This window comes from Pseudonaja textilis, chromosome 5 (assembly GCF_049901715.1).
Source record: "Pseudonaja textilis isolate UNSWEBS1 chromosome 5, rPseTex1.2, whole genome shotgun sequence".
In the NCBI taxonomy this organism is placed as follows: Eukaryota; Metazoa; Chordata; class Lepidosauria; order Squamata; family Elapidae; genus Pseudonaja; species Pseudonaja textilis.
The window spans coordinates 34,245,073-34,257,582 of NC_141994.1; the positions used below are offsets into that span (position 1 = coordinate 34,245,073).

A 12,510-nucleotide genomic window follows, 5' to 3' on the forward strand; every position below is an offset into this window, starting at 1 on the left:
AATCAATTGGCATTAACAACAGCAGATATTATATGTCTACATTTGATAATTAGGGAATTCTTCCGGGTTCATCCAAGATATTTTGCTGCTTAAAATAAAGTTGGTGGCAATCTCATGAGGAAAAGCCACTGAGACTATGATCTTTCTTCAGTTCTGGCAGTGAGACAGTATATTTCACAAGATAGCTTGCATAATATCCACAGTTCTGTTTTCTAATACTCCACTATTGCTTTTATATATGCAACACCTGCAGTCTAAGGCCAATCTGTCACTCAGCATAATGTTAGACTAAGACACTAATGATGAACTTAATGTTCTTCAATGGAGACTGCAAGTCACAAATTTAAATGTAGCTCAAATCCAAAGACCCCAAAGCCATTCATTTGGGATAGGACGACCAAAGCTAACCTATGTTTAAATAATATAAAGATTGATGCTAGTATTTTGTTACACCAGCAAACAAGGGAAACATTACATAAGATAAAAATTCAACAGAATGAAGGCACAATTGCATGAACAAAACATCTGTACAATGCAATAAGCAAAAACAGAGGAAGCCACCACTAGAAAAGAAAAAGAGGGAACAAAAAGCAACTTAGCATCCAGAATACATTTAGCAAACACCATATAGAAAGCAATTCAGAGATTGCTAGATTCAGAGATCTAGTTACTTTGCCATTTATGGGACTGGCACACAAATAGTGGTTGAAGAGAGAAGTGCATGGTCTATTTTCTTCAGCTGAAGAAAGTTTAAATGTTTTCTCATTCTTTATATTGCCAGACATACCAGACATGCACCTGGAATTGTGTCCTACCTGATTTATTATGTTCCATCAGCCGGTTGTCTTTGCCAAGACAGACTTCTCCCTGTGTGCTATTGCAGGCCATATTCAAGTCTGTCTTGCAAAATGTAGGGGACCTTGCCTGAGGAACAGGTGGGATGTGCTTCTTTCTCTTTCTTGGAAGCTTCTGTTTCGCCATGGCCAGAGAATAGTACATTCCAAAATTGTTGACAATAACAGGCACAGGCATAGCTATGGTCAGCACTCCAGCTAAAGCACACAGAGCACCCACTAGCATGCCTGACCAAGTCTTTGGATACATGTCTCCATATCCAAGAGTAGTCATGGTGACCACAGCCCACCAAAACCCAATGGGAATGTTTTTGAACTCTGTATGTTCACTAGCTGATGGGTCATTGGGTTTGGCACCTATTCGTTCAGCGTAATAGATCATGGTGGCAAATATCAACACTCCTAATGCCAAAAATATTATCAGCAGCAAAAACTCATTGGTGCTTGCACGGAGCGTATGACCAAGCACCCTGAGGCCAACAAAATGTCGAGTGAGCTTGAAGATTCGCAATATTCTCACAAACCTCACCACCCTGAGGAAACCAAGAACATCCTTAGCAGCTTTAGAGGAGAGCCCACTCAGACCCACTTCTAGATAGAAAGGCAAAATTGCCACAAAGTCAATGATATTCAAGAGATTTTTTATGAATTCACGTTTGTTGGGTGAAAAAACAACACGGACTAAAAACTCAAATGTAAACCACACCACACAGACTCCTTCAACATATGTTAGGGCTGGATCTGTCTCTATTTCATATTGTAGAACTGGGTCACTACCTTTGATAGGTTCTGTTTTATTTTTGATGGTATTAAATGCTTCATGGGTTTCCAGGCAAAAGGTGGTAATCGAGAGCAGGATGAAGAATAAAGAGGCAAAAGCAATGAACTGTAAAGAAAAAGAAAGGTGAATACATTAGAAAAAGACAGTAAAATCCAAAAACAGTCCCCAGCAATATTACAATTAGAACTTTTGCCTTAATTTGTATTAATTAATAATTAAGTAATATAAATGAAAGTGCTAAAAGTGTAGAACAGGATGTATGTCATCTAGGTTATTGTTGATATTAATTAATTTAATTTAATTTATGTAGCATCTATCTGTCAAAGAAGACATTACTAAGAAGAAGACATTACTGACAAGTTTAAAGAATAAAAAAGAATAAAAAACAATGGATAGAAAAGTATGCAAACCGTATGCAAACTTAAGCAAACCCAATATTTTGTAGTAATGCAATAATATATACAGACATGTCTTTTATTAAATTCACTGAAGCTTACATCAAAGTAGAATGTTTACAAGACTGAATCTTCATTCTTTCCTAACGTTACCATTTTTCTTTAGAAGCTTTGTTGGAAGGTCTTGCAATAACTCCATAAAATGGAACTAGGATAAATGTTAAGGTCTAGTATTATATACTTTCTTTCTCTGGCTAACAGAAAACAGTGGGACAAAGTCACACAAAAAAGTCCTCACATGTGGAACCAAATTTAATATTTATTTGGTGTTTGATAATATATTCCATCTTTAAGTAAAACATAAAGTATATATGATCTTGAATGGAGCTCAGTGTCTAGTGACTACATGTACGCAATCATGTAGTCACAAGGCTTTTTTGCTGGTGTCAAGTGGTTTGCCATTATCTTTTCCAGCATGTTTACTACTTATAGATTTAGAAACACAAACTGGGACCATAGAAATTGCAAGCTCCAAACCCTCAAGATACAACTTTGCTTGATCACAGATAGTAAGACCACAATGGAAATTCACAATTCTTATTATTCCTGATTATCTGGGGAATCAGAGATGGGATTAATTCAAACTAGAGCCTTCCATTCATTTTATTTACTTAATGTAATTAAATGCTTAACCTCTGCAATCATTACCACCAGCAAGCAGCTGGTTCTCTGCAGTATAGTGGGGCCTCTTTGATTCATTATGTATCTCCGTATAGTTCCATAAAATACCTTTTGCCAATCTACAGTAGGGTGCAATGTCCAAAAACATCAGTCTACTATTAAGATTATCCACTGTGATATGCCAAAAAAGTCATTAGTTCCTATTGACCAAATAAATATAATCATACCTTTTGTATTGGCTGTTTACCTATATTTAGGAAATTGTTTGTAAAGTCTCTTATGTTTAGAAAACTCTGCAAAAATATTAGACTTTTATTAGCCTTATGGGCATTAGAGTTGGCAGTGAGTGTTTTCCTAACTTCAATTTATAATTAACCATGGTTTGAGGTAACACAAATATTTTAATACTAGTAACTTCTGTAATTCCTACACTGTATTACAGTATTATAACTCTCTAAAATTGAATCAAAAGATTGTGCTGATAAAAAATATTCAAGCATGTCACTTCATTATTACTTTTATTGCTTTCAATATATAAAATTTTCTTTTTGCTCAAGCTGGAAAAAATTTTAAACAGCTCAAACATTCACCGCAACCTCCATTTACCAGTACTTTATCCATCAGTTCCTCCTGACCTTCCCTTTTCTTCTTGGAGATGTTGTCTTTGTTGTAATTTGACCTTCAGAGTGAATGTGGCATCTTATCTCAGATTGATCAACAGTGCTATAACCTGTTCGCTTCCACGGTCATCTTACAACTACAAGATGCCTCAGTAAAGAGTTAATATTATTATTTTCCAAGATTGGAAATCTTGCCTAGAGAGTAAATCTTGCCTAGAAAGTAATGTAACTCTATACTTCTTTATACAGTAGCTAGTTCCTCTATTTTACGTTATCTAGAACATGTGGAATATATCTGTGGTTAAGAGCTCTTTCTGAATTGCTCCTTTGATTTATATTATGTTCTTGGACTTAATTTGTCATTCTTCATTCCTTTATTATTTGTAATTTCCTTTTTTGTGTGTAGTAAACTGGTTCTCTCCCCTGTTACTTTAAGTACAATAAATAAATATACTATCCAGTAGTGTGGGGGTTGGGGAGGTTAAAAAATAATAATAGACAAGTGCAATATAACCATAAGAAAAAGAGTATTGTCTTCCCTTAACACTTCTTCTCAGCACAGCGATGGAGAATCCACAGATGGGTTGACACATGCCTTTCTGCCCGGAGACTGAGTCCATAATTTTTGCCACACCCTTTGTCAACTGTCACTTTTCCCAGTTAACGACGAAGGCACGGCAAACTGAAGGAGTTGTTGGTGGCATTGGCTCTTCCAGTATTTCTGTGCTGGATGAAGGACCTGAGTGCCTTCCAGGGAGGGAGTGGATTCTCCATCACCATGCTGAGAAGAAGCGTTCAGGTAAGACAATGCTCTTTCTCCAGCACGATGATTGGAGAATCCACGGATTGGACATACCGGTGTCCCTATGGGCGGAGATTGTTGTAGTCCTGAGTCCCCCTAACTACATGCACTCGCTGAAGTACTCGCCTCCCAAAGGCAGCCTCAGCAGAGGCAAAAGTGACCAACTTATAGTGGCACACAAAGGGAGATGGTGAGGACCATGTCACTGCCCTGCCGATCTCTTCTATCCCTGGCTATTGCTGGGGACACCCACCATCTGAGGGACCTGAGTATTTCCAATGGAACCCTGACTTTGGCATTGGAATTGCTGCCCCCTGTTCTCTGGAATGGTAGGAGGAACCATTGCAGAGTCCTTGGGGGCAATCGGGCCCATGGGACGATGGCTATACACAAGACTGTCTTTCCCAGGAGCTGAGAGAGAACTGCCAATAGAACAAGATGTTCCGTCCTGTTTTGAGTGATTAAGGACTTGATACTGTCCTGTAGCTCCTGGGAAAGATAGACCTCACACAGCCTGGTATCTATCACTGCTCCAAAATGGAGCAGTCGAGTGGTAGGTACCAGATGACTTTTCTGCAAATTTATAGAAAATCCATGTTACTGAAGAACACAGATTGTCATTTCCAGATCCTTCTGGGCAAGCTGGGATGAGGACGATTGGATGAGGATCTCGTCAAGGCAGCACTGGAGGCACACTGGGATGGATCTCAGGTGTGCGACCAGTGCTGCCAGGCTCTTTTTGAAGGACCTGGGAGGGAGGCTGGGCTGAACAGCAGGGCTCTGTACTGGAACTGATGACTCTAGTAACAGAACCTGAGGAACCATCGGTGCTGGGGATGGATGGAGATGTGGAGGTATGCCTCTTTCAAGACAATGGAAGACAGAAGGTCACCCATCCTGATCCATCCAAAATAGACTGCAGGGAGTGCATTTTGAACCTTTTGTACGTCAAATGGATGTTTAACCTTTTGAGGTCCAGAATTGGTCTCTATCCCCTGAGGGCTTCGGAATGAGGAAAACAATTGAGTAAAATCCATGCCCCCATTGATCGTCTTTTCTAGAGTAGATAGCCTTGGCTCTAATCTTGTCAGCTGCATCCTGCCTGGCTGATCTGCCTCTTCTGGAGCTGGACTTCCTGCTGGGAGCAGATGAAGAGACTTCTTGTCCTGCCATGCTGTCAGCCGACAGAAACTGTACAACCATTCTGACAGCTTACTTAGCCCAGGAGCTGTTCTGCCTGCAAAAGGAAAAAAGGCTGCTGCCCGCTTGAATGGCAGTTGCTCCCTTTTTAAAATGGGGCTAAGTTGCAATGGGCTCAGTGGCGGCGAGCCAGCACACAATCCCTGTAGCCACACTTATTTCTAAGCTGTCTGGCTACCGAAGGGCTGATTTGGTGATTTTAACAGCTGGGAGTCCCTGAGATGGCTGGCAGTCAGCCTGGGACTGAAATTAAGCAGATCGTAAAGAAACTGCTAAACCGCAAGATTAAAAAAACTGAAAAACAGCTGAGAAGTGGCTGCGGCGCTTCAAACAGCAGCGCCCAGCTAGCAATCTGGCAGGCAAGTGGCAGGCTGCCCTCATGCAGGAAAATGCTCCTTTCAAGGCTGCAAGGCTAGTGGCTAACTGTGGCTACAGACAAACAATGAAAATATCCCCCCCAAAAAAAGCCTTTAAAAACGTTGTGAATCAAACCTGACAGCTGAAAAACTTTCAGATTGATCTTCAAGCATTTCTGATCGAAGAATAAGAGCCAATCTTTTGCCACAACTTCTTAGGGCAAGACTGAGTCGTGAACTGGGAAAAGTGACAGTTGACAAGGGTTGTGGCAAAGATTATGGACTCAGTCTCTGGGCAGAAAAGCATGTGCCAACCCGTCTGTGGATTCTCCAATTGTCATGCTGGAGAAAACGGTAGCTCTTTTAATTTCCTTAGGCAGCTAACTTAACACCTTCTAGCAGATTTGGCAGAAATTTAATTATTGAAAATGTGTAATATCATCCTTCTCTCAAACTATATTAATTTGCCAATTATCAACCTAATTCATTACAAGTAGCAGCATAGCAGAGAGCTTAACATTCTGTTCACTTTGCCATGTTGTGTACTGTTCCAAAATTTTTACCTGATTGAATTCATTCTTTATAAGAACTGGAAAAATATCATACTAGTTAACTTACTACTGATATTTGGGATTATGAATTATCTTTTCAGCAATTATTAAATAATTTTCATATTCCATGTTGAGTAAATCTACATATAAAAACATTTCTTTTGTGGATATGATTTTCTGCAATATATATTTTAGACTATTCAGATAATATTCAAGGGGAAATCAGTTATTATTATAGCAATATAAAGATATTAGTAAAAAGCTTTATTTTCAATAAGCTGCTATGATGTTTTTAATAAATATATTTCTCTTTATTAGTCAGTAAGCTTTGAGTAATACACTGCCTTCAATTCTCATGACCTCCATTTCTATTTTCTTTCCAATATAATTGCAGATTGCAATCATAGGCTTCACTAGCCATTGTTAAAATTTGGTTAATTTATTTGCAGAGTAAAGAATGCAGATGACTGCAGAAACATTGCTTTTACAGTTTTTCTAAATTATATCAAGGTCAGATATCAACCGAATCTCAGAGAGGGCTGTTCCAAAGCCTCCCAATCTTTTGAGTGAATATGGAGGGATTCTTAAGCATCCTTTTCCAAGATAAGTGTACAAGATGGGCCAATTCTATATGAAAGTGATGGTATTTCAGAGCCAAACCATGAAAAAGTAAAAGCAGCATTCTGAATTCCAAAAGCCAATGCAGGAACTCCAAACTGGTGTTATATGATTGAAATAGTTCTTATTTCCAGCAAGGGGTTGAGCCACTTTGTTTAAATTGTTTTTGAGTCTAATATTAAGCACATTGCCTATGTCTAGCTTCAAGATGATAAGAGCATGAGTTGCTATAATCAAGCCTTTCCACTCTTGTAGCACCATAATTACCTTGCAGATACCCTACATTTAGCTATGTTGGTAAAAGCTACAGAAAATATTATTGTATTATGAATTCTTTGATCTCAATGTTATTACATATAGCAACAGGAAATGCTAACAGAAAATGACTGTCCTTTTCCACATATTGTAAAAGGTGGAGAGAGTGGCTTTGAAAGACAGGAGGAAGAGGTACTACCAAGGCAATAGTCAAATAAAAGGGGGCTGAACCTTGCCAAGAAAATAACATTAGTAAACGTCTGGCAAGCTCCTCCCTAATTCGCACAATTATAAAGAGTGGGAGGGAAGAGGGAAGCACATTCAGAAGCTTACTTAGCTTGGGGGATGCTATAGTTCTACAGTACATACATCTTTTTCTAGTCATTCACCTATTAGAAATTTGGTTTCTAATTCAAATTTGTTGACTACCACCTGTCTTTTGCTTTATACCAAATTGAGTTGCTAACATTCATTATGAGCATTAAGAATATTTATCGTTAATTCCATAAGTGAAATAATGGTAGTCAAATGAAATAATGGTAGTCAAATGAAATAATGGTAGTCAAAAACATGATAGGAAATATGCAAGTGAGAAATGCAATTTGGCCTAAGAAAAACTTAAATGTTACTGTTGCAAATCATTTGTTCATGTTTCAAAGAACACACACACACACACACACACACACACACACACACACACAAGTACTTTGCCAAACCCTCTGTTGTCTCAAAAGCTCAGGGAAGTATTTAAAGAGCATGTTCCTATTGTCTGAAGCAGAAGAGACCTTTTACTACCAATCAGCAGTGGGATTCAAAAAAATTTACTACTGGTTCTGTGGGTGTGGCTTGGTGGGTGTGGTATAGCTTGGGTGGGTGTGGTGCAGCTTGGTGGGCGTGGCAGGGGAAGGATACTGCAAAAGGGCGTTGGTACTTACCTGATACACCCATTCTCGGTGAGCTGCGACGAGCATCCAGAGAGTGGGAGGTGCTTAGTCTCTGCTCGGATAGGCTGGGCTTAATTGTTAGGATGCTCTTACTCCTCCCTGGCTCCTCCCTAGCATCCCGCAGTTTTGGTGAAGATGAGGTGATGCAACCCCCGCCCTCTTGAATCTCTTGCTTGTTTGTGGTTACTACTACTACTACTACTATTACTATTACTACTATTACTATTACCATTATCATTATTATCATTATTATTATCATTATTTACATATTTCCAGATTAGTCGTTGGCCAGAATAGGATCCCCCCAGACGGATATTGGGTGGGGCTGGATGCTCGTCGCAGCTCACTGGGAACAGGCGTATCAGGTAAGTACCAACACCCTTTCTCCATTGAGCTGCTCCGAGCATCCAGAGAGTGGGACATATGAAAGCTTGGCTTGTCCTATGGGAGGGTCTCCATCTGGTCTGGAGCCCCCCCACTGTCCGAGTGGACTTGTTGTAACACCCTCCTTCCAAAGGAGGCCTCAGCAGAAGCAAAGACATCAATTTTGTAATGCTTAATGAAAGGAGATGGGGAAACCCTGTTGCCATCCTACATATTTCTGCTATAGGGGCTTGCGTGGCTTGGCCGCTGAAGTTGCCACACTCCTTGTAGAATGCGCTGTGATGCCCCTAGGCATGGGTAATGATTGATTCCCATACTCCTTGGCTATTGTGGCTTTCAGCCATCTGCCTATAGTAGAAGGTGAGACCTTATGGCCCTGAGTGGATGGCTGAAAAGATACAAAGAGGGCTTCAGTTTTCCTGAAGGGAGCTGTTCAATGTAAGTACGTAAGAAGAGCTCTGCGGACATCCAGTCGGTGCAACTGATGTTCTAGACCCTGAGAAGGCCTGGAGAAAAAAATTGGGAGAACAAGTTCTTCTGCCCTGTGGAAAGCAGAATTGACTTTTGGTATGAATATGGGGTCTGGACAGAGAACCACTCTGTCTGTATGTAAAATACAGAGGTCCTTACGGGCCAATAGAGCTGCTTTTTCTGAGATATGTCGTGCTGATGTTATAGCTGTGAGGAAAACTACCTTGTATGTGAGAAAATGGAGACTGGTAGTTTTCAGCGGTTCAAATGGGCCCTTCGTGAGCGCTGTGGGTACCTTGTTGAGGTCCCAGGTTGGATAATGATGTCCACCAGTGGTGGACATAAATTTGTGACGCCCCAAAGAAAACTCCTTATCCTTGGGTGATGTGAGATGGATGTTAGACCTTTCTAGGTCACCACTGAGGCAATAGCTGCCACCTGTCATCTTAAAGTGTTTGGTGTGAGACCCCTATCAAGCCCATCTTGAAGAAACTCTAAAACTTGTGGCACTGACAGAGAAAATGGATCCACTTTGGATTTGGTGCACCATTTATAGAAAATATTCCAAGTGGCATTATATATGCAGCTCGTGAAGGTCACCGAGCAGCTTGAATGGTGTTGATTACTCTGGTCGAGAGATTCTCCTTTCTTGGATATCTCCGCTGAACCTCCAAATGGGTAGGTGTAGCCATTGAGAGTCGGGTGTTGGATCGGTCCCTGGGTGAGCAGAATTCTGTGCAGTGGGATTCTCCACGGTTCTTCTGTGGAGAGAAATCTTAGATCCGTGAACCACGGCCTCCTGGGCCAGTATGGAGCCACCAAGATCAGTTCCACTTTCTTGTCCAGTAGCTTTTGGATCACCTTGGGTATCGGTGGTGGGGAAAGCATATAGGAGTCCCTGTGGCCATCAGCAACGAAGGGCGTTGATGTTCTCTGCCCTGTGGGAAGCATATCTCAAAATGAATCTCAGAAGCTGCGAGTTCAGGGGAGAAGCGAACAGATCTATAACTAGCAGGCTGAACCTCTGTACCGCCTCCTGAAACAGCTCCGGGTACAGGAGCCACTCTGATTGGTCGACTGTAGCCCTGCTTAGCCAGTCTGCCTGTGTGTTTGTTAGTTCTGAAATATGCTCTGCCCTGATGGAAGCCACATTCCTTTCCGCCCAAAGGGACAGTCTGCTTCTCTCATGATTTGTTTCAAATGAGTGCCCCCTTGTCTGTTGATATGTGCCTTTGTATTGACGTTGTCTATAAGTATGAGGATGTTCTTTGTCCAAATATGTGGCAGAAAGCTGTGACAAACTAGGTGGACTGCCCTGAGCTCCAACCAATTTATGCTGTTTGATTGTTCTGTTGCTGTCCAACACCCTTGAGCCGATAGGGACTGGAAATGTGCTCCCCATCCAAACAGGCTGGCATCCATAGTGATGGTGAGTCTGTGGGGCTCCCTCAATGGACAACCCTTGTTTATGAACAGAACAGTCCACCAGTGCAGAGAAACCAGGACTCTGCAGGTACTAGGACTCAAATCTTGGAGTTGCTTTGCCCCAATTTTTGGTACGTAACCATTGGAGCAATCTAGCATGGAACCGGGCCCAAGGAATAATAGAAATACAGGAGATCATTTTCCCAAGTAATTTTGATAAATCAGCTAGAGAACCCCGTTTTAGGTTTCTGATATTCTGAGCTAAAATTTTAATGCTCTCCTTGTCTTTTCGGGGGTAGAAAAACTTTTCCTTCCATCATGTCTATTACTGAGCCTAAGTGGGATAATCGAGTTGAAGGATACAACTGACTCTTTGCCCAATTGATGGAAAAACCATGTTGCTGAAGAGTTTGCAATGTAATTTGAGAATCCCATTCTGCCTGCCTAGATGAGAAAGATAAGATCAAAATGTCATCCAGGTAGCATTGTAGTCTGACAGGAGTGCCCCTTAGGCGGGCAGTTAACGCTGCCAGAAGCTTTGTAAAAGTTCATGGGGCAGATGACAGCCCAAAGGGCAGGGCGATATATTCGAAATGTTGGTTGTTGTAACAGAACCTGAGAAATTTGGTGTGAGAAGGTCTAATTGGAATGTGTAAGTAAGCCTCTGTTAAGTCAATGGAAGTTAAAAAGTCGCCTTTCCTTATGCTAAGCAGAATAGTTTGCAACGTGCTCATTTTAAATTTGCGATAGATTAGAGCATGGTTTAGTCTTTTTAAATCTAGGATTGCCCTCCATCCCCCCGAACTTTTAGGGAGTATGAAAAGTAATGAATAGAACCCACGCCCTTGTTGATCTCAAGCTACTGGTTGGATGGCTTTGATTTCCAATAAATGCTTGATCGCTGTCTCCATCAAGTTCCTTTTAATAGGATCCCTGGAGATACGGCATTTCATGAAAAAGACTGGGGGAGTGGAGTGGAACTCCAGAGCTAGGCCAAATCTGATAGTGTCACAGACCCAGTAATCTGATGTAGAGGAGTCCCAAAGGTCTGCAAAGTGTCTTAACTGTCCTCCAATAGGAGCGAAATCCCTGGAGCTATCTTGGGCATCAGAAACCCTGCTCCCTGTTTCTCTAAAGGATCTTCTCCCTTGTGCTCCCCTGCGCGTTCTGTCAGCAAATTCTGATCTATCCGACTGTGGGGTGCCCCTATATCCTGGGACTGTCTGGAATCTAGGTGAGAATGGACGATAGGATAATAGGGACGATAGGAGCCTCTCTGAAAGGGCTGAAAGGTTCTGTTGTCTGAGCGACAAAGGAGGGAGGGGAGAATCTTCTTTTTGCTTCTGGTCTCAATCAGCAGCAGATCTAGAGCAGCGCCAAACAATTTATTGTCCAAAATTGGGGAAGAGGCCAGTTTCCATTTGTGTTTGGTATCAGCTTGCCAATGTCTAAGCCATAACAAGCAACGGGCAGTAACCTGCGATGCTATGGCTCGAGCTGAAAATTTGACCAAATTGTATGTAGCATCCACAGAAAACTCTGCTGCTGCCATTAGTTTGGCAATGTCCTGATGTGCCTTGACATTAGAATTTGGTATGGTGTTCCTCAGGTGACGGAGCCATCTGAGGGAGGACCTAGTGAAGAAGGACACGGCTGTTGCCGCCCTTATGACCCATGCATCGGAATGATGTGCCTTTCGGAGAGCTATCTCGGCTTTCTTCTCCTCTGGCTTAAGGGCCTCCTCTGCTTCGGTGGGAATGGTGGAGGAGGATGCCAAGGCCACTACTGGCTCATTTACTTCAGGGGTATTCAGGGAATTAGAAAATTCTGAAGCTAGATTAAAGATGTTTTATCAAATGTTGTGGGGGCTGGATAACCTGCTGCTGAGGCCCACTGTTTCTGGATGAGATCTGAAAACATTTGTGGAACTGGAATGATACCAACCTCATTAATGGGTTGTGAGAAAATCAAATCATCTGACTCTTCTTGAGATTCAGGTTGTTGGATAGAAGGAGCCTTCTCGAGACGAGCTGTGGCCTTGCCCTTGAAAAGGAGAGATTTGAAAAGTTGTGGACAGAACAGCCCCGTAAAGATAGGTTGGTCAGGTTTGATGCCCTCGTCATCTGACATTCTTCTTTCTGGGGAATCCGCCTTATAGGGCTTCACTATCTTG

At 41.6% G+C, this 12,510-nt stretch overlaps 1 protein-coding gene across 6 annotated transcripts in view; it reads right to left on the reverse strand.

Moving 5' to 3' along the window:
* KCNC2 (potassium voltage-gated channel subfamily C member 2) overlaps positions 1–12,510 on the reverse strand; it is a 71,590-nt gene that overhangs the window by 5,329 nt on the left and 53,751 nt on the right. For all 6 annotated transcript variants that reach the window (XR_015743821.1, XR_015743820.1, XM_087934461.1 and 3 more), the window contains exon 3: positions 816–1,740. Coding sequence is in view for 4 of the 6 variants with exons in the window: in XM_087934461.1 (XP_087790587.1) it covers positions 816–1,740 (925 nt within the window). In the remaining 2 variants the exon portion in view is untranslated. The remainder of the gene's footprint in view (positions 1–815; positions 1,741–12,510) is intronic.